This window comes from Camelina sativa, chromosome 19 (genome assembly GCF_030686135.1).
Source record: "Camelina sativa cultivar CO46 ecotype springtype chromosome 19, ASM3068613v1".
Taxonomy (NCBI): domain Eukaryota; kingdom Viridiplantae; phylum Streptophyta; class Magnoliopsida; order Brassicales; family Brassicaceae; genus Camelina; species Camelina sativa.
Genome location: NC_141898.1, coordinates 1,591,586 through 1,613,189, shown reverse-complemented (window position 1 = coordinate 1,613,189; position 21,604 = coordinate 1,591,586). Strand labels below are relative to the sequence as shown.

At 37.7% G+C, this 21,604-nt stretch overlaps 5 protein-coding genes and 2 pseudogenes across 7 annotated transcripts; 5 read left to right on the top strand and 2 right to left on the bottom strand.

The window, feature by feature from the left end:
* The first annotated feature begins 10 nt into the window (after positions 1-10).
* LOC104764053 (uncharacterized) lies at positions 11-4,680 on the top strand. Of its 2 annotated transcripts, XM_010487494.3 has the most exons (13): positions 11-497; positions 714-885; positions 1,002-1,219; positions 1,336-1,396; positions 1,494-1,566; positions 1,647-1,724; positions 1,836-1,993; positions 2,232-2,400; positions 2,551-3,013; positions 3,104-3,535; positions 3,626-3,829; positions 3,919-4,052; positions 4,173-4,680. In XM_010487494.3, the coding sequence occupies exons 1-13, from the start codon at positions 114-116 to the stop codon at positions 4,366-4,368; spliced, it is 2,742 nt and encodes a 913-aa protein (XP_010485796.2). In that variant the 5' UTR covers positions 11-113; the 3' UTR covers positions 4,369-4,680. The 2 variants fall into 2 exon arrangements, with proteins under 2 accessions (XP_010485796.2, XP_087359129.1); XM_087503003.1 differs by lacking the exons at positions 11-497; positions 714-885 and having other exon boundaries at positions 1,152-1,219; positions 1,470-1,566.
* A 420-nt stretch (positions 4,681-5,100) lies between these two features.
* LOC104767325 (F-box/kelch-repeat protein At4g33290 pseudogene) lies at positions 5,101-6,396 on the bottom strand (annotated as a pseudogene).
* A 497-nt stretch (positions 6,397-6,893) lies between these two features.
* Positions 6,894-8,152, bottom strand: LOC104767324 (F-box/kelch-repeat protein At4g33290 pseudogene; annotated as a pseudogene).
* Positions 8,153-8,584: 432 nt separating this feature from the next.
* On the top strand, positions 8,585-15,829 carry LOC104764052 (putative UDP-N-acetylglucosamine--peptide N-acetylglucosaminyltransferase SEC). 2 transcript variants are annotated; one of them, XM_010487493.3, is made up of 27 exons: positions 8,585-9,119; positions 9,504-9,649; positions 9,788-9,886; positions 9,970-10,020; positions 10,123-10,239; positions 10,362-10,418; positions 10,830-10,949; positions 11,062-11,124; positions 11,239-11,317; positions 11,405-11,514; positions 11,613-11,666; positions 11,740-11,807; positions 11,886-11,988; positions 12,080-12,282; positions 12,671-12,767; positions 12,893-12,964; positions 13,047-13,123; positions 13,215-13,416; positions 13,675-13,842; positions 13,935-14,045; positions 14,151-14,237; positions 14,337-14,464; positions 14,631-14,713; positions 14,802-14,907; positions 15,019-15,165; positions 15,256-15,376; positions 15,460-15,829. In XM_010487493.3, exons 1-27 carry the CDS (start codon positions 8,966-8,968, stop codon positions 15,571-15,573), a joined length of 2,937 nt encoding a protein of 978 aa, XP_010485795.1. In that variant the 5' UTR covers positions 8,585-8,965; the 3' UTR covers positions 15,574-15,829. The 2 variants fall into 2 exon arrangements, with proteins under 2 accessions (XP_010485795.1, XP_087359128.1); XM_087503002.1 differs by lacking the exons at positions 8,585-9,119; positions 9,504-9,649; positions 9,788-9,886; positions 9,970-10,020; positions 10,123-10,239 and adding an exon at positions 10,729-10,749.
* A 290-nt stretch (positions 15,830-16,119) lies between these two features.
* On the top strand, positions 16,120-16,881 carry LOC104764051 (small ribosomal subunit protein uS9z). Its single transcript, XM_010487491.2, has one exon. The coding sequence runs from the start codon at positions 16,204-16,206 to the stop codon at positions 16,642-16,644; it is 441 nt and encodes a 146-aa protein (XP_010485793.1). The 5' UTR covers positions 16,120-16,203; the 3' UTR covers positions 16,645-16,881.
* Positions 16,882-18,315: 1,434 nt separating this feature from the next.
* On the top strand, positions 18,316-19,314 carry LOC104764050 (germin-like protein subfamily 1 member 6). Its single transcript, XM_010487490.3, has 2 exons — positions 18,316-18,509; positions 18,591-19,314. Exons 1-2 carry the CDS (start codon positions 18,386-18,388, stop codon positions 19,145-19,147), a joined length of 681 nt encoding a protein of 226 aa, XP_010485792.2. The 5' UTR covers positions 18,316-18,385; the 3' UTR covers positions 19,148-19,314.
* A 615-nt stretch (positions 19,315-19,929) lies between these two features.
* Positions 19,930-21,010, top strand: LOC104767323 (germin-like protein subfamily 1 member 5). The gene is made up of 2 exons (XM_019240720.2): positions 19,930-20,117; positions 20,257-21,010. Exons 1-2 carry the CDS (start codon positions 19,991-19,993, stop codon positions 20,823-20,825), a joined length of 696 nt encoding a protein of 231 aa, XP_019096265.1. The 5' UTR covers positions 19,930-19,990; the 3' UTR covers positions 20,826-21,010.
* The last annotated feature ends 594 nt before the right edge of the window (positions 21,011-21,604 follow it).

The following is a 21,604-nucleotide window of genomic DNA, read 5'->3' as shown; positions in this document are numbered from 1 at the left end:
CATGATCATCGTCCCCGTTTAGTTAAAAGATAAATCTTATGAATTTCAAATCACTTTATCCATTCCCCAGTAACAAAAAAAAAATCTTAAGACTTTAGCCCAAAAAAAAAAAAATGTCACTCTTCTTCCTCAATCCTCCATTTCCCTCTAACTCAATCCACCCAATTCCTCGTCGCACCGCCGGTTTATCCTCCATTCGTTGCTCAATTACTGCGCCGGAGAAGAAGCCCAGGAGGAGGAGGAAGCAGAAGCGCGGCGAAGGAGGAGATAATGACGATTCATCGTCGTCTTTCGGAAGCGGTGAAGCTGTCTCGGCCCTGGAGAGGAGTCTCCGCCTCACTTTTATGGACGAGCTTATGGAAAGAGCTAGAAATCGAGACACTTCAGGTGTATCCGAGGTTATCTATGACATGATTGCCGCTGGGCTTACCCCTGGACCTCGTTCTTTCCATGGCTTGGTCGTTGCTCACGCTCTTAACGGCGACGAACAAGGCGCGGTAAATGAAAGATGTATACTTTATTGTGTTTAAGAAGTCACTCAATGCTAAAAGCTAAGAACTCTTATCGGAATTTGCATTGTTCTGCTTTATTGAACTTGAGCTATGGTTTAAGACTTTTAATCCAAATTGGAAATTTCCTCTTTCTCGTAGCTTCTTGGGTGTGTTTGAAGTGAAAGATGAACACTTTTCTTTGTTTGGTGTGTGTGATTGCAGATGCACTCGCTGAGAAAGGAGCTAGGTGCAGGCCAACGTCCGCTTCCTGAAACAATGACTGCTTTGGTTCGACTCTCTGGTTCTAAAGGAAACGCTACGAGAGGCTTAGAAATCCTTGCCGCTATGGAAAAGCTTAACTATGACATTCGTCAGGCTTGGCTCATTCTTGTTGGTATTCTCTCTTACCAAGACTGTTTGTTACAATCAAATGCTTGTATTTCTTTTGTGTCTACAATGCTTGGGGTTATTGAGTAATTGTATATAATTGAATTGTGGTTTTTTTTATAGAGGAGCTCATGAGAACAAATCACTTGGAAGATGCAAATAAAGTTTTCTTGAAGGGTGCTAGAGGTGGGATGAGAGCAACCGATGAGCTTTATGATTTGATGATTGAAGAAGATTGCAAAGCTGGAGATCATTCTAATGCCTTAGACATCTCTTACGAAATGGAGGCAGCTGGTAGAATGGCGACAACCTTTCATTTCAACTGTCTTCTTAGTGTGCAGGTTTGTCATGGTGTTTTGGAAAGTATACACACGCTTCTTCTTTGTCTGGTTAAGATAGTTATGCCTTTTTTCTTTCTTTTTATCAAATATGATTTTTCTTTGCTTCCATTGTGTAGGCTACATGTGGGATTCCCGAGGTAGCTTATGCGACATTTGAAAATATGGAGTATGGCGAAGGTTTGTTTTCTTTTTCAGCTGATTCCTGCTTCAAATGTTTTGTTTAGTTGTTGTGTAATGGCTTCTGAAACAGGTTGATGTAATCTTGATTTGATAGTTTTTATGAAGCCCAACACTGAGACATATAACTGGGTGATTCAAGCCTATACAAGAGCCGAGTCATATGATAGGTAATTCATATGAGGTTTATTTGCACACATTCATCTTAAAAGTGGACAAAGTTTTAGGTAGCCTGTTGCATGAATCACAGGGTTCAAGATGTTGCTGAACTACTTGGAATGATGGTTGAGGACCACAAACGTGTGCAGCCAAACGTGAAGACTTACGCGTGAGAGAATCTTTATTTCATTCTGTCTTGCACTCATTTATACCCAGTTTGCATTTCAACCCGTTCTATTGTATAACCCCCTAATATGATCTGTATAATGATCCATTTCAGCCTCTTAGTTGAGTGCTTCACGAAATATTGTGTTGTGAAGGAAGCAATTAGACATTTTCGAGCGCTGAAAAAATTTGAAGGAGGAACGGTAGTTTTACACAATGCAGGGAACTTTGAGGATCCTCTCTCTTTGTATCTTCGGGCTTTGTGTCGAGAAGGTACGCATACACTTCTACCTGTGTAAATACTATTATGCAGAGGCATATGTTGAACACCTTCTGGGACATTGTGAGAATATATTATTAGAACTATTTATAATTATGGTTCTCTATTTTTATTCTTTTATGTGTTACCTTCATTTGTTAATTTTTAGGACATGTGTTAGTGACAAGCTTTTTTTTCTTCGTTCCTTGTAAATTTACTGTCTTTAAACGATACTCTCTATCTTTGAACCAGGAAGAATTGTTGAGCTCATAGATGCTTTAGATGCAATGCGAAAAGATAACCAACCTATACCTCCACGAGCCATGATTATGAGTAGAAAATATCGAACACTAGTCAGCTCATGGATTGAACCATTGCAAGAAGAAGCTGAACTTGGCTATGAGATTGATTATCTAGCAAGGTAAAAAACTGGAGTTCTGCGTGGTTTGATTGGAACTTTTTACAAGTTATATATTCTAATGCTCTGTTTTAATGGTCTGAAAGAAATTATGTGTTCTTTCACATGTTGTTGTCTTGATATACTAAGATTCGCACTCTGTAAACCTTTCAGGTACATAGAGGAAGGGGGGCTTACTGGTGAGCGCAAGCGTTGGGTACCTCGAAAAGGGAAAACTCCTTTAGATCCCGATGCTTCTGGTTTTATATACTCAAATCCTATTGAAACATCCTTTAAACAGAGATGCCTTGAAGATTGGAAAATTCACCATAGGAAGCTCTATAGAACCTTACAGAGTGAAGGTCTTCCAGTTCTAGGAGATGTATCAGAATCTGATTACATGAGAGTGATGGAGAGATTACGAAACATAATAAGAGGTCCTGCACAGAATCTTTTGAAGCCGAAAGCAGCAAGCAAGATGGTTGTATCAGAGTTAAAGGAAGAACTTGAAGCTCAGGGTTTGCCAATTGATGGAACCAGGAATGTTCTTTACCAGCGAGTCCAAAAAGCAAGGAGAATAAACAAATCTCGAGGTCGTCCTCTTTGGGTTCCTCCAATTGAAGAAGAAGAGGAGGAGGTAAATTGTGCTCCTTTATTTCAGTTGGGAAAACATGTATCTTGACTCATGAGTACTCACGCATGTAATGAATTTCATTTTTAAATATAGGTCGATGAAGAAGTAGACGAATTAATATGTCGAATCAAGCTACATGAAGGAGACACAGAGTTCTGGAAACGTCGGTTTCTTGGAGAAGGCTTCATTGAAACTTCAGTTGAATCCAAGGAAACAGCTGAAACAGTAGCTACAGGTGAGTCGGAGAACACAATTAAAGATGTTGCAAAAGAAGCTGATGATGATGAGGATGATGATGATGAGGAGGAAGAACAGGAAGGGGATGAGGATGATGATGAAAATGAAGAGGAAGAAGTGGTAGTTGCAGAAACTGAGAATCGAGCAGAAGGAGAGGATTTAGTTAAGAATAAGGCAGCTGAAGCTAAGAAGCATCTTCAAATGATTGGAGTCCAACTCTTGAAAGAATCTGATGAAGCAAACAGAACAAAGAAACGTGGGAAGAGGGCATCTCGTATGACACTTGAGGTGTGTGTATTAATATGTTCATGAATTTAGTCACATGTTCATGAATATGATATTTTAAGCATGTTTACCAATGCCGATTACATCCATCAGGATGATGCAGATGAGGATTGGTTCCCTGAGGACCCATTTGAAGCATTCAAAGAAATGAGGGAAAGGAAAGTATTTGACGTGTCTGACATGTATACAATAGCAGATGTTTGGGGTTGGACATGGGAGAAGGATTTTAAGAACAAAACTCCGAGAAAATGGTCACAAGAGTGGGAAGTCGAGTTGGCAATTGTACTCATGACAAAGGCAAGAGTCCCTTCAAACCTCTAAATCATTATTATATAACTTTCTATGAATAATGTAACAATAATAAACGTAATCATGAGTTTGTATAGGTGATTGAATTGGGTGGAGTTCCAACTATTGGCGATTGTGCGGTGATATTACGAGCTGCTTTAAGGGGTCCCATGCCTTCAGCCTTCTTGAAGATCTTGCAGACGACACACAGTCTTGGCTACTCTTTTGGCAGGTAACTCAGTTACAACCACTCTTTTGGGTTTAGTCAGTTAGAGAAGCTAGCCCAAGGCGGTCAGTATGGCCAAACTTGACTATAAACAATGAAATCTTAATACCGGGTCTTTTATTGCAGCCCGTTGTACGACGAGATCATCACATTGTGTTTGGACCTTGGAGAACTTGATGCAGCCATTGCCATAGTTGCAGATATGGAAACCACAGGGATCGCTGTCCCTGATCAAACCATTGACAAGGTCATATCTGCTAGACAATCCAATGAGAATCCCCGGTCTGAGCCTGAAGAACCACCATCAACAGTAAGCTCTTAGTTTATCATATCTTCTTCTGCTGCTTTCTGTGAAGCTCCCTATAACAAACATAAATCAGAAGACGCAGCTGAATCTGTCTTAGTTTTCAAAGTTTTGTTCATTATCTGCAAAGAAAGGGGAAAGACCAATAGAGAGTTTAATTTGAAGTACAAGTGTAATTCCCAGAGTAAAACAGTCTTTACTAGTGTTGAACCAGGTCCCTCAAGTCTGATGCTTAATTCTTTTACTAGTGTTGAATTTCTCTGTATAAGAAACACAAATAGCTAGAAGCAGCTGAATTGGTTTTACTAGTGAAAGTTTTGTTCCCAAAAAGGAAAGCTTAATTTTAGTACAAGTGAACAATAGCTAGCTAAAACATTGACTTAGGTCCTCTACTATTAGTCTATTACTAGTTCTAAGAAGTGTACAAACTGAGTAATGAGTATATAGACCGAATCTGAACTACAATTATATTATTTTAATCGAAATCAAGACAATGACATCTCTGTGTAGAGTAACTATAAAGGCTCTGTTACGACTTCATAAGGATAAAGAGCCAGAAGGAAGCTGTTTGATCATCATGATCATTGTGATTCTCAACATAGCTTTGGTGCTTATAGAGGAAAAAAAAGTATTACGACAAAGAGCAAACAGATTTTTCATTGTCATCCCATTGCATAAGATAGGAAGAAACAAATTAATTAATGATAGTAATCTTATTCAATGAGAAGAAAAAGAGAGTAAACGAAAGACCTAAGCTCGGCTTTGAAGTATGCGTTTTCTCAATTTATTACTCTCCTGCTTGGTTCGCTTTATAAAGGCAGCAAGTCTCAACATGTTTTGGTCATATCGACGCTTTTCTAGGATGGTTTTTCGTTTCCTTTTGCCTCCAGGATGTTGTTTGATTTGCACTGAACTTGGAACATAAGGGCACAAATGTTGCCTAGATTTTCTGTCGGCGAGCTCTACGAGATCCAATTCATTAAAGTTCCCATCCTCTGCAATGATGTTAACTCTGTGGCCAAAACTGTCATCAAAACCCATGGAGACTTTCTTGTCCTCGTCGATGAAGAAACTTCCGTTTCTAAATGCAAGCGGCCTTTCAGCCAATGGTTCCGTATCCATTTCCAAGATCTTGCTCCACGACACCTTTTCATACTCAATATTAGTCGTAATCCATATCTCAAACTCATATGGATTTATTTCGTTGTGCGTAAGTAAAACCGCAAGCTACTCTTCTCTAACACAAGATAAAGTCACATAGTCATGATGTCCAGCGCTAAACGGCAGATGCATAAGCGGCCCAAATCTCTCTTTTGTATAATCAAAACATATTATGTGATCGTCGAGTTCTTCTGTTGAGAACCATTTTGTAGCACAAAAGTAAGTGTTTCCCTTGAGAGAAACCCCACGCTGATAAAACGATATACTCCAGTATGGAGGGACGTCAAGAGTTGTCCATAAATCAGTTTCGAAATCGTAGATTTCATACCATGAAAAGCGGTTTTCGGGTGCACGGACGTTTTGGGCAGAATAGATGTAATCATCTATAAACCTCAAGATTTTGTGGCTACGACAAGATTGGTTCTTGTTCACGTATCCTAGAGCGTACCTGTACATGTCCATATCTTGTCCTTTGCGGTGAGAGTGTCTGGGTTCGATCCACCTTGTTTGCCCCAAATAAGGATTCCAAACAACAAGCTTAAAATTATAGTTTTTCAATATGCATAACAACAAACCCTCACAGTAAAAGACTTGAGATATCTTGACTTGTTTGTCAAGGCAAGAAAGTTTGCCTTTATGCTCTGCAGATGAATCAACGTTGAAGACGAAGCTGATTAGATAAAGACTGTAATCCATCAGCACGATCATTGACTCTTCGTCCCTTGTTGATGCTGCTTTACTTATTTGCAACTTCATAAAGCTCGGACTTTGGGATAAAGTGTACAACGCTTTGCAAGTTAATTTCAATGCTCTCATATACTTCATCGGAATTCTAGAGACAATCTCCTCTACCAAATCCCTTGGAAGATTTAAGATCATCGTTGTCGTTTTTTTTTCAAGTTGCTACAAGGGCTTTTTTAACCTTAAAAAAAAAATTGCTTCTCTTACTTTCTCCTCTGATTTCTTGCCGCTGAAGTAGAGGATATATATGTATACGCATGACAATTAAAGTTTTGGGTTTTGGCCTTTTTCGATTTAAAGCTTTGTTTTTACGCCCCAACTATTTTGTGTTTTTTTTTAAACATCAAACTTGATAATTATATTAGATAGGTGGAATATTCATGATGTGGCTCTAACCATCTTTTTATAATTGTAGAGATAAACATTAATTGTTCATATAAAATTTATCATCTATTATATAAGAAATTAATAATTGCATATAATATAACAAAATTCTATAAAAATTCAAAGTTCTTTTTAGAAAAATAAAATTGTCAAAGTAGCATTTTTCTATGGTTTATTTATTTATTTATATCTGAATAGTTTGACTCTTGCTATATTTGACCCTGAATAGTTTGGATCCATAAAAGAGTAGAGTAATCTTTGTTCAAAGAGAAGAAGAGAAAATGCAACTATCCCTCGTCCTTCTCCTTCCATCATGCTCCTGCTTGATTCGCTTTTGCAAATTGCTTTCTTGTTTCCTTTTTTGGCCTCTTGCAGGTTGCTTGATTTGCACTGAACTTGGAACATAAGCGCATACATGTGGCTGACAGTTTCTGCAGTCAGGTTCTCCGAGATCTGATTCTCTAAAGTATCCAGCATCTCCAATGATGTCAAGTGTGTGGCGGTTCCAATTTCTGTTTTTATTTACACACATGACGACTTTCTTCTCCTCGTCGATGAAGAAACTGCCTTCTATACTATGACCGTGAGGTTCCGTATCCACTGCCAAGAACTTGCTCCATGACACATTTTGGGGCTCAATCTTAGTTGTAATCCATATGTCAATCTCATAAGGATTTACTTCGTAGTGAGAAAGTAAAGCTGCAAGCTTCTCTTCTCTAACACAAGATAAAGTCACATAGTCATCATATCCAGCGCTAAACGGCAGAGCTAGAAGCGGGCCGAATCTCTCACTTGTATAATCCAAACAGATGATGTGATCGTTGAGTCCTTCCTCTTCTGAGTTCCTTTCTGAAGCACAAAAGTAAGTGTTTCCCTCAAGGGAAACGCCACGGTTATGATACGATATAAGCCAGTGTGGAGTGACATCAAGATTCTTCCATAAATCAGAGTCAAAATCATAGATTTCATACCGTAAAAGGTGTTTATAGGCACAATCTATAAACCTCAACAATTTGTAGCTACGACAAGATTCCTTATTCTCGTATCCGAGAGCGTAACTGAACCTGTCATATTCCTCTAAGCGGTTGCGGTAAGTACATCTAGGTTCGATCCACCTTGTTTGCCCCAAATACGGATTCCAAACCACAGACCTAATACCGTCTTTGAAGATGCATAACACTAAACCTTCGCAGTGAAAGACTTGAGATATTGTGACTTGATCTGAATCGTTTAAGCAAGTGAGTTTACCTATTTGCTCTGTAGATGGATCAATGTCAGTTCCTTTAAAGAAGACACGAATTAGAAAGAGATTGCAATCCATCAACATGATCATTCGAGTCTCCCCTTCACTTGTTGCTGCTGCTTCTTCTTTACCAATCTGCAACTTCGTAAAGCTCGAACTTTGGGATAAAGTGTTCAACGTTTTGCAAGTTAATCTCACAGCTCTCATAAGTCTAGAAACAATCTCCGCTACCAAATCCATTGGAAGATTTAAGATCGTCATCTTCTTCTTCATTCTTAAATCTTAACTATTAAAAATTCAAAACCCTTTTTCTTGAAGCAGAGGCTATGTGTATAATAAATACTTGAAGACTAAAGAAAACCCTAAATAGACTTAGGCCAATCGTGGGCTTCAATAATTTATGTGGGCTTTTTTTGCTGCATAATATCACATAAGAAGGCCAATTTGATTTTATATTATACTAAAATTACTAATATTTTTGTTGGACGATGTAGTATATGCAATATACTATATACTTATTTAAGGAGATTGCATTAGGAGTATATATTGTTTTTTTTTTGTTTTCTCTCAAATATTCATTATTAAGGTAATTAATCAATCAGAATAACGTGTTTTATTGTATATTTGGAAAAACACAGATTTGTTTGGATGGGATTGTATATATGTAGATTATACAACCTTTGTTTGAGAAGTAAACACTGTTGCGTCTTAGACACGTGTTTACTAAAAGACAAAAGGATTTGGTTTTGTGCCCATATTTTTTGTTGACTCTTTGACCTGAACCGTAGATCAACGGCGTTGAAATTTACACGTGTCAAACATTGAAGTCCAATTATATGTGTGCAATCTTAATTGGTTGGAAAAAAGCAAAATATAAGAGACAAAAAGCTAAAGAGGAAGAAGAAGAAGAAAGCTAAAAAAGCTTCTCTTTTTTTTGTCGAGGTCGGGGGAAAAGGAATTTTGATTTAGGGTTTTTGCCCTTTTCTCTTCTTCTCATCGTTTTGGTTTTTTTTTTGATTCTCCGGCCAAGTCCCGGAGACTTGTGATCTGTGGTGAAATTGGTGTTTAATTTAAATCAAAGACGCGATGATCTCGTCTAAGAACGGAGCTGCGATGATCTCTCGACCTGTGTTTCTTTCGGATCGAGTTGATGAACTCTTCTCTAGAAAGCTTGATTTATCATCTGTTTCTTCTTCCTCTTCTTCGAGTCTTCTCCAGCAGTTCAATAAGACTCATGAAGGTTCTGATTTGTCTCCCAACTTTAATTTTTATTTGTTTGTGTATCTGCTTTGTTTAATCGCAGCTGAATTGATTCTGATCCTTGTGTGGTAGCTTCCATCAGTTTTTTTTTACTATGAACATTATTAGGTTTGTGCGGTCTAATTTTCCAATTCTAGGTATGTTAAAAAAGATCTTAGATTTGGTGAAACCAAACTTGCTATTAACTGCAACTTGTGATTTTCTTCTTTGACTTTTGCGTATTCTACTTTTGGCCGTGCAAAGTTTTTAGCTTTGGTTATTTTGGTTTATTCTCGTTTTGGGATAAAAAAACAAAAAAAAAAAGCTTATTACTTTTGTTTAGTAGTATCTGAGCTTTTTGTATCTGGTAACTGTATTCGTACAGGTGATGATGACGTACGCCTGGGTCTTGCTCATCAGCTTTACAAAGCAGGCGATTTCAAACAAGCCTTAGAGCACAGCAATATGGTTTACCAGAGAAACCCATTACGTACTGATAATCTTCTTCTTATTGGTGCTATCTACTACCAGGTAACTGTTTCTTTCCTCCTTATCACATTAGTCATCATTATTATTACTCTATCCTTTTGTTTTCCATGAATTAGTTTGTTTACTCGTGTTATTATATATATATATATATATATATATATATATATATATGTCCTGCAGCTCCAAGAGTATGATATGTGCATAGCTAGAAACGAAGAAGCTCTTCGTATTCAACCTCAGTTTGCTGAGTGTTATGGAAACATGGCAAACGCATGGAAGGTGAGTGGCTTGGCCTTTGCTTAATCATTTTTGGTTATTACCAGCATATATAACTTCTTATATCTGTGTTCTGACTTTTCCAGGAAAAAGGGGACACTGATCGAGCAATCCGCTACTACTTAATTGCAATTGAGGTTGTGCTATATGCGTCTCGGTTTCTTCTGTTCACTTTTCAACCTATACTTCATTTTCCTCTTGCTAGTTGCTAATACTCCATTTTTTAATCTAATTCTCAGCTGAGGCCCAACTTTGCTGATGCTTGGTCGAACTTGGCAAGTGCGTACATGCGAAAGGGAAGACTCAGTGAGGCAACACAATGCTGTCAGCAGGCCCTCTCATTGAACCCACTTCTGGTTATGGAATTTATGAGCCTTCTATTTAAGTTTTCGTCGTATTCTGTCTCACCACTTCTGGGAGATTCACTGTCTAGCTTCTTTTGTTGTTCTTCTCACCTGGTAATGTAAAATTTTCTTAGGTTGACGCACATAGTAATCTGGGGAATCTGATGAAGGCTCAAGGATTGATTCATGAAGTAAGTCTTGTAAATTGAACTAGCTAAGTTATTATGTTCTGTTCCAGCACTAAAAAAATATTATCTGCAATTGTCTTGTGATTTAGTTATGGATGTGGCCTCATTGTTACAATTGATTGATTAGAAGTTTTTCATTGCAGAAGAATTTGTAATTGAATCAAAATAAATTATATCTAAATGGACGGTGACGTGATGCTCTAGTAATATAGCATCACATCTGTAGTCATTTTACGGGTTTATCAACTGGAAGTACTAATAGATGCATTCATTTTTCTGTGTTGTACTGTGTCATAATCCACAATCAATACAGACATCAAGTTGTTACTGAAAGGCAAGCAGGGATGATCGTCAGTCTTATAGTCAGTATCTTCTGCCAGAGTCCAAATAGTTAGAATGTAATATTTTGTGCAGGCATACAGTTGTTACCTTGAAGCTGTTCGCATACAACCCACATTTGCTATTGCATGGTCAAATCTTGCTGGTCTTTTCATGGAGTCGGGTGATCTCAATAGAGCCCTTCAATACTACAAGGTATGTTTCATTCTGTCCTAGAAAAATCCTGTTGACACAGTATTATGTGTGCGTTTTTTAGTTTATATTCTATATGTTTTAACTATGTTGGCTGATTTTCTTAATTTACCAGGAAGCTGTGAAGTTGAAACCTGCATTCCCTGATGCATATTTAAATCTAGGAAATGTGTATAAGGTATGTTTACGTTTAATGTATTAAGATATGTTCAGGTTCAGTAGCTGAAAGTTAAGTGAAATAATGTTTTGTGGACAATGTTGAAAACAAAATTTTATTTTCTTTGTTTTCAAGGCTCTCGGAAGACTTACAGAAGCAATCATGTGTTATCAGCATGCCTTACAGATGCGGCCAAATTGTGCAATGGCATTCGGTGAGTGTAATTTGATCGACTAAATGCTTACCTGTAATAAATGCGTGATCTCTTATTCATTATTGACATATAACTTTTAAAATGCAGGGAACATAGCCAGTATATACTATGAGCAAGGTCAACTGGATTTAGCAATTCGACACTACAAGCAGGCTATATCCCGCGATTCACTATTTCTAGAGGCTTACAACAACTTGGTTAGCATTTACCCTAAACGTTATGTTCGGTTTTTATCTGAACTATATTTCTAAGTATTCTAACATATGATCTTTTTTTTTGTATTTGCAACTTGAAGGGTAATGCATTGAAGGATATTGGGCGAGTTGATGAAGCCATTCGGTGCTATAATGTATGTGTGGTTTTTCATCTGAGACTTGCTAGTGAATTTGCATATTACTCACAAACCTGTGGTTATACTGCAGCAATGTCTGGCTTTACAACCAAATCATCCACAAGCGATGGCCAACCTTGGAAATATTTATATGGAGTGGTACGTGATCCTTTCTTTCTTCTTGCTGGATAGAAAATATTATAAACTACCATTAACTCCAATTCACAACTTGAACAGGAATATGATGGGTCCTGCTTCCTCATTATTTAAGGCCACTCTGGCTGTAACTACAGGGCTATCTGCTCCGTTCAATAACCTTGCAATAATTTACAAGCAACAGGTGGCTATGTGCTCCATTATCAATGTTTAATTAGTTTTGTAGTCTTGTACATGTTTGACGAATTTAGCTTGTTTTTTCTCCTTCACTGCAGGGAAATTACTCGGATGCTATATCCTGCTATAATGAGGTTCTTCGTATTGACCCATTGGCAGCTGATGCTCTGGTTAATAGAGGGAATACTTACAAAGAGATCGGGAGAGTAACCGAAGCAATTCAGGATTACATGCATGCTATTAATTTCCGGCCTACAATGGCTGAAGCTCATGCGAACCTGGCCTCAGCTTACAAGGATAGGTAAATTTTGTCTGTATCTTGTATTTATTATGTATTTCAGACACATGTTCAAATACCGTTTACCTAAGAATAGAGCAAAAACATCTTTTCCTTCAGATCTTAGTCAAGAAGAATTTTGTGTATTTCACCGTTCTTGAATAGCTTATGGTGGCATATTTCTTAAAATTATTGACAACTTTCCTACTTCACTAGAAGCCTTTGTATCTCTACCTACAGTTTTTAAGGTGGTTACGTGTTAGGCTCTTGTTTTCTGGGATTTAGAACATTCAAGATGTGGCAGTATTACAATGAGTTAATGACCACCTTTTAACTGCCGAGATAGTATGTTAAACCAGAAAAATATTTTTTTTTCTATTAATTTATTTGTTGGACCTTCTTGCATAAGCAGTGGGCATGTGGAAGCTGCCATTACGAGCTATAAGCAGGCCTTGCTACTACGACCAGACTTCCCAGAAGCAACGTGCAACCTTCTGCACACCTTGCAGGTATTTCTTTTTCGTAGTATGATATCACACGTTTGATATGATAGCTTCTGTCTCTATTTCCTAGCTCTTGTTTACTTCCCCTTCGTCTTCCATTAATGTTTTCTTCTTTCCTGCTGCTGTACCAGTGTGTATGCTGTTGGGAGGACCGCAGCAAAATGTTCGCTGAAGTTGAAAGCATTATTAGGAGGCAAATAAATGTACGTATTTACGCCACACAAGTTTTTAGTACTTTGTATGCTATTACAGATTTAAGGTGATAACATATCCTGTTGATCCTAGATGTCGGTCCTTCCAAGTGTCCAGCCCTTCCATGCGATAGCATATCCTATTGATCCTATTCTTGCCCTTGAAATCAGGTTTGAGGCTTATTTTCAATGCTCATGATAAAACGTGTTTATTTTATCTTTGTGTTTAAGCTTAATCCTTAGAATTCCCCTCTACTTTCAGTCGTAAATATGCTGCACACTGCTCCATAATCGCTTCTCGTTTTGGACTACCTCCTTTTACACATCCATCTGGGCTCCCTGTTAAACGTGAGGGAGGGTTTAAGAGATTAAGGATTGGATATGTGAGCAGTGATTTTGGTAATCATCCATTGTCACACCTCATGGGATCAGTGTTTGGTTTGCACAACAGAGAAAACGTGGAGGTTTGTATCCTGCATTTGGAGATTTGATCCATTTCTTACTGCTCTGATTTTATAGCGAGTGTTAGCTTCTCAGCCCAGTGTTTTGTAGTGAGGCTATAGAATTCGTGCATGCTAGGTTTAGTTCTTCTGATGGTAGGATTTATGGAACCGAACAGATCCTGTGTGTGAAATATAGGATTTTCGTAATTGATGGGATTTCAGCAAAGCAAATCACATTTTTTTGGGATTTCAGCAAAGCAAATCACATTTTTTTTTCAGGTTTTCTGCTATGCATTGAGTGCAAATGATAATACTGAGTGGAGACAGCGTGTCCAGTCAGAAGCTGAGCATTTCCTGGACGTTTCTGCTATGTCATCTGATGCTATCGCCAAAATTATAAATGAAGACAAAATCCAGATCCTCATTAATCTAAACGGTTACACCAAGGCATGCTCTAAACATTTCAGAAACTTCTTACTCTGGATACCCATTCGTATGAAATTGTTTTCGGTAACATTTGCGTGGTTTAATCTATGCAGGGGGCTAGAAATGAGATATTTGCCATGCAGCCTGCACCGATCCAGGTTTCATATATGGGCTTCCCGGGTACAACTGGGGCAACCTATATAGACTATCTAGTGACTGATGAGGTTTGCAACTGAATTAGAGTTTTCCAGATTTATTCAGAACATTTTTCTTTCCTTCCAACCTTATTTATTCTATGTTATGACTGGTTACTCTATTTTACTTTTCAGTTTGTGTCTCCTCTGCAATATGCACATATTTACTCAGAGAAGCTGGTCCATCTTCCCCATTGCTACTTTGTCAATGATTACAAGCAGGTAAGCTCTGAGAAAAGTTATCTGTACTAGTTATTTGTACATTTTCATCAGTTCCACAGTCATTTATCATAAAACTCATCGTATAAATGCTACTTGCAGAAAAACCAGGATGTGTTGGATCCAAATTCTAAGCCCAAGCGATCAGATTATGGACTTCCCGAAGACAAATTCATATTTGCATGCTTCAACCAATTGTACAAAATGGATCCTGAGATCGTTAATACTTGGTAAATGTTTTCCCTAAGCTTTTTGTGGTTTCTTTGGAAATTTACGTATGTCACTTGGCACCATCATGATAGCTTAAATACACCAACATGATAGCGTAAATCACTGTATAGCTCGGTATAGACGTAAATTTATACATTCGCAAACTGATTTGTTTTTGTTTTTAAGGTGCAACATTCTTAAACGAGTACCCAACAGTGCTCTTTGGCTTCTCCGCTTTCCAGCAGCTGGAGAGATGAGGTTTCGCACATGTATGTGTGGCTCCATCCTTAGCCTAGCATTTCCTTATTCTTCCTGCGTGCACTATCTAACTTATTTTCTGACCTTATTTCCATCCAGATGCTGCTGCCCAAGGTGTACAGTCTGATCAAATTATCTTCACTGATGTTGCCATGAAGAGTGAACATATCAGGCGAAGTGTCCTTGCTGATGTAATCCTCGACACGTGAGTTCTTTTGCTTCTCAAGTCGTTTCGTCTGTTACTATATATATTTTTAAAACAACACAAAACTAATTCTGCACAAGTTTACCTTCCCCTACCCTGTCCCGTCATTAGGCCTCTGTGCAACGGACACACAACAGGAACAGATGTGCTGTGGGCTGGTGTACCGATGATAACATTACCACTTGAGAAAATGGCAACTCGAGTGGCTGGATCACTCTGCCTTGCAACTGGTCTGGGGCATGAGATGATAGTTAACAAGTATGTCTCAGCATAAACCAACTTGTAGTATGCTCACTATCCTCTGTTTTCATGTATGTTGATGAGATATTCATAACAATTGTGAAACAGCTTGGAGGACTACGAAGAGAAGGCTGTCTCTTTGGCACTGAACAAACCAAAGCTTGAGGCACTGACTAAGGAACTGAAGGCTAGCCGCTTAACCTGTCCTCTATTCGACACCAGGCGCTGGGTTAGTCGGGGAAACACTTTCTGACTCTATTTCGTCTCTCCTTTGGTTTGTTCCTCTTAACCAATGAGTTCTCTTGGTTGCAGGTGAAGAATCTAGAGAGGTCATACTTCAAAATGTGGAACCTCCATTGCTCTGGACAGCAGCCACAACACTTTAAGGTGTTGGAAAACGACCTAGAATTCCCACATGACAGATGAACGAACAATGAGGGAAAGAAAATTAAAAAAAAAAGAAAACACAGGAGAAACCGGCATTGTAAATAAAAAAAAACGAAGAGAATTAGTAGCAGAAAGATTGATAAAATTATCAGGTAGAAGATTATTATTATTTGAGCTGTGTACTATATATAAAACAAGCTGGCTGTGTTATCCTATGTTTTCCATTACTGGAACATGTGGAATATCTCAATGTAACATTACATAGAACATATATATATATCCATCATTTGAACCATCGTTTAAGTCCGCAAATTTGACAACTTCTTAACCAAATTTGTACACCCATCTTGTTAATCTGAATCTGGTGGTTGACCACATTTACCAGTGTCATAGTGAAAGCCAGCATCGGTTTGCCAATCTTCGAAATTGTACGAAACCCGCCCGGTTAACCAGAAAATACAGCCGATTTATCTTATCCATATATAAGAGAGCCCATAGTATTATTACCCTACTTTAATGGGCCTTAAAATTAGGCCCATAACCACGTGGACCTATAAAAGCCTGATGCTTGTATTATACACGCTGAATTAGGGTTTTTTTTTGTTCCTTCTTCTCTCTCATATATACGATTTTGCCGCAGAGAAGCACAAAATCACGAAACCCTAAGCTATGGCGACCCAACCGGCGAAAGAGTCAGTTCAATGCTTCGGAAGGAAGAAGACGGCCGTTGCCGTCACCCACTGCAAACGCGGTACTGGTCTGATCAAGCTCAATGGTTCGCCGATCGAGCTTCATCAGCCAGAGATCCTCCGATTCAAGATCTTCGAGCCAATCCTTCTCCTCGGAAAACACCGTTTCGCCGGAGTTGACATGAGAATCCGTGTCAACGGTGGTGGTAACACATCTCAGGTGTACGCAATCCGTCAGAGCATCGCAAAGGCCCTCGTTGCTTACTACCAGAAGTATGTGGATGAGCAGTCGAAGAAGGAGATTAAGGATATCTTGGTGAGGTACGATAGGACTCTACTTGTTGCGGATCCGAGGAGGTGCGAGCCGAAGAAGTTTGGTGGTCGTGGTGCTCGTGCTCGTTTCCAGAAGAGTTACCGTTAAAAAAAAAATAAACTGGTTTGGTTTTTTTTTTTTTTCTCTATCAAACGTTTTGGGAGTATGAATGAATGTGTTGAAATTGTGAGACTTTTAGATTCTATTTTGCGTTTATTTTAATGGGTTCAAGAACTTGTCTTTCTACAATGTTCACTTTATCTTCAAGCTATTTCCTTTTTGTATCTCTGGAATTGATAAATTATGTCGTGGTCACTCTTTTTTTACTCGTTACTACTTGTGAAAGTGTCTGGCTTGTCTCCTGCAATGTTGATTGATGATATTGACTTCGGAGTAGCTCTGCTAAAGTAATTTCCTCAGCTAGTTTTTGATGCTATTTGTCTTGCTAGAGAAATGAAAAGAATTTTCTTGTATGAATGTGATATTGCTTTCGGATTTTTAAGTTTGTCATGTTTAATGGTGTTTCAAGCCATGCTGTTAGAGAAAGAGTTCAGTGATGATTTGGTTTGTTCACTTGTGTGCTTCTGTTTTCATTCATGGAACGTAACCTTGTTGTTTTTTCTCGGAATGAGAAACAACTGAAATTTGTGAAAGCAAGAATTGTCGAGCCTCGGTATGTATGGATTGGTTTGCTTAGGATGCTATTGATTCTTCGTTCTCCCTGGCTCGTTTACTCTAATCTGATGCTTTGATTGTTGAATCAATTACTAATCGCCCAACCGCTTGAAATGAAAGCTAGTCTGAGCGTTCGACTTTGATTTTTAGATTCTAGAATATACGAACGACCGAATGAATTACCCTTAAATTGTTTCAGTAGCTACATTAAGGTTGCCCTCAACTTTGAATTGAAGCAATCCTCCTCGTTTCAAAAGGTTAATACCGTCATGCCGTCAACAACTGCCTTGGGTCAAACGTTCCTTGGTGTAAACGTTTAGATTGTATCTTAGAGATTGCTCAAGTCCACTCCCCTCCTCGTTCGGGAATGTCAGTTATCGCAAGAAATCAAAGTTTTATAAATGCTGAAGCCTGGTGGAGCTCCCCTCTTCTCTATTGGGAATCTTTACTACTATCAGAACTGGACTAAAAAATTTCATATCTTTTGGTATAGTCAAGCTGCAAAGTCTTCTCATGGATTCTAGTTCTTGGCTTCGGTGTCTACAATTTGTTCAACCTCTTCTCATGGCTTCTTCTTCGTCTTAGCATGTCATGTGGTGTAGGAATCTTGGAGATCGATATGTTCGGGATGAAACTGAGACCTTCATCACAGACATCTCGAAACTCAACAGACAGAAAGGAGACCGCCTGGTACTTACTTACGGTTTAGAAACAGAGAGAACAGAGAACTCTGTTTGAAAGTAACTGAAGAAGATGATTTAGGTACAGTGGGGATGAAGTAGATGTTTATAATTACATTAGTTACCGAAATTTAATTACGATGAATACTGTGGTCATTGTTAATCAGTAGAGTTTGTGTGTGGTTTAGGTTCATGATCATAAATGTGCGATGTTTTTAACTTCTAGAATTGAAAGAAATTTATGGCTAATGCTTTTAGTTACATGTGAAGTGTCTACTCTGATCATCAAAGCAAATCAGAATCATAATTACATCAAATATTCAATTTTACAGCTCAAACATTTAGATCATCAGTAGTAGATTGATGTAATTGACTTGTAACAAAGAAATAACATGAAAATATATTCAATGAATTTCTCTGTGCTATATATTTAGCCTATGCTTCTCATCTAACACTCTTTCAACTCAATTTTTTTAATTAGAACAAAAGAAATCATGGAATTGCTTCTTCGCCTCCTTGTAGCTCACGTTATCTTATTGGCTTTATCATATTCATTTGTGTACTGTTATCCAAGTCCTTTTCAAGACTTTTGTGTTGCTGCCAACGAAACTAATGGAGGTATTATCTCTAATATAGTTTAGTGTTCGGTCTAGTATCTCTTTAGCTTCACTAATTGATATAACAAGTCTTTTCTTGCAGTTTTCGTGAATGGAAAAGTGTGTAAGGATCCAAAATCAGTAACAGCAAATGATTTCTCTTATTCGGGATTAAACATCCCCGGGAACACAACCAGTTTCATCGGTTCTAATGTCACAACGGTGGATGTCAACAAAATCCCTGGCCTCAACACACTCGGAGTCTCCCTCGCTCGCTTAGACTTTGCTCGGGGAGGTCAAAACCCACCGCACATACATCCACGCGCCTCTGAAATACTCATGGTCACCAAAGGAACACTCCTGGTTGGGTTTGTCTCTTCGAACCAAGACAACAACAGACTGCTCTCCAAGGTTCTTAGAAGAGGAGACGTTTTTGTGTTTCCCATTGGTTTGATACATTTTCAAATGAACGTTGGGAGGACAAGGGCGGTTGCGTTTGCTGGGTTTGGGAGCCAGAATCCTGGTACGATTACGATCGCAGACGCGGTTTTTGGATCGAACCCTTCGATTCCTCGAGAGGTTTTGGCAAAAGCTTTTCAGTTAGACGCTAACTTGGTTAGATTTCTCCAGATAGTGTATGGTCCTGCATTATGGTCGTAGGAAATTTCAAGGTAATAAGGTTTTAGGATTGGTGATAAAAAATGAGGTACATCACATGTTTGGCTACAAAATATTGTATAAATTTGTAAGCGGGTAAATTAAAAGAGTATATAATGATAGTAACATTTTAAATCAATAAATAAGGCACAAAAAAATGAATTTGATTATATTTGTGTTATTAATACACCGCAAGCTCCACTATAGTCTATAGAACAAAAAGACTAGACTGATATACGAACTTAAATTGTGTAAAATAAGTGGTTAATATTTTCTAATAATTTGCGTGGTTAATGTTTTGGTTGTGTGCAAGAATAAATCTATGTATGCTTGTAGGCTTTGATCATGAAATTGAGCAAATGATAACCACTTCTTTGATCATGACATCAAACAAATTTATGTTCCCTGAATCCAATGGTTTTTTTTGTGTTGATAGTTATTTTATGGTGGCGTTTATGTGTTAAATTATTATATTTATACTTAAAATACATTATTTTCGTAATTACATAATAAAAACACAAAGGCAAAAAACATATATGCAATACAAACTCAAATGATAAACAGCCAGGCTTTACAGAGTTAATAAATAAAACGCAAAAGCATGCATGAAAGTCCCAAAATTTTTAATTTTCTTGTACTGGGGGGCCTTGGATTTGAGTCCATTGTATTACGTAAAAACTCGATCAATCTATTATCTATAGTAGATTCAATTTACTTGTAAACTAAAATCAACTGTTTTTGGGCAACATCTTGGCTATATATATAACGCATGCATGTTCTCATGCAACATGGCTTAGTTCAAAAATTCAATCATACTAATCAACATTTCTATTTTAGAAAAAAAAAATGGAAGGTCGTCTTCGATTTCTCTTATCTAAAATCGTATGGCTAGCTTTATCATCTTCGTTTGTATATTGTTACGACCCATCTCCTCTTCAAGACTACTGTGTTGCAGTTGACGATATAAATGGAGGTAATCTCTATCTATATATTGCACATACGGTATATGACTCATTAATTTAATACTCTTCAAACCGAATTTTATGCCAAAATCATAGTAACCTAATTATATTTTTCAAACCTAAAAACCTTTAAATTTGATTATTTCGCAGTTTTTGTAAATGGGAAGTTCTGTAAAGATCCAAAACGTGTAACGGCGAATGACTTTTATACTTCCGGCCTAAACGTCCCAGGAAACACCAGCACCGGTCCCGGCTCCACAATCACCGCCGTAACTGTTGAAAGAATGCCTGGTCTCAACACTCTCGGGGTTGGTATTGCTCGCATTGACTTTGCCCCGGGAGGTCAAGTCCCACCTCACACGCACCCACGTGCCAGCGAGATCTTGTTAGTTATCAAGGGCAAGCTTTTCGTTGGATTTGTATCGTCGAACGAATACAACTACACGCTCTTCACCAAAGTTCTTTATCCCGGAGATGTGTTTGTGTCTCCCAAAGGTTTGATACAATTTCATGTGAATATTGGGAAGACAAATGCGGTCGTGATTGCTGCTGCTGGGAGCCAGGAACCGGGCAGGATCGTGATAGGTGATGCGGTTTTCGGATCGAACCCTTTGATTGATCCGAATGTTTTGGCTAAAGCTTTTGCGCTGAACTTGAACAAAGTGAAATATCTTCAGGCTGTGTTTTCTTCTAAACATAACATACGTGATTATCCTTGAAATTAAGAACGATGATAAATATAGTTTAGGCGATATAATACAAACATACATACATATGTATTACAAACAACAAAAAATTGTGGGAAATAACTATGCAAGATTGTAATGTGCTGATTAATGTTAAAACAATTTGTAAGAAATTAATAAAGTTAATGAATAAGTAAGCTATATGTTTTAGTTTTAAATGTAAGAGGATGTGAGATATGGGAATAAAAAAAGAGGTTTGTGGACCTCATAGTGGAATATGTTAAAAGAAAAAGACACAAACCTAAAAATGTCCTACGAGATCTTAATAAGTACAAAATCGTCCATGTAGAAAACGCATTGTGATATTAATAAAAAAAAAAAACCCATCTCCATATAACAAAAACAAACATAATTTAATCTTTATAACAGAGAAGGCATGGTTTATAGTTTTAAATTACTTTACATATTATAGACACAACACAGACTACACAGTATTCATGGAAGCAAAACACTCTTACAGAGGGGTTTAACACTAATTAAGGATTATGTTGTTCTCTGCATATTGAGCTCCATGTTAATTTACAGTTTAGAGCTTGCGATGCACATGGTTTATGTTATTAAAATGTGTTTTATTATTTCATATTGTAATTTAATAAAGAATAATACTGGCCACGTCTTAGTGATTAAGACACTGGATTTTTAGCTTGCATATAACAATATATTCCAAGTTCATTTTTTTAACTCCAAAGACTTGTACTCTCATATGCATCATATTGATGATATATTAATCATTTACTTGAACAATAATCACA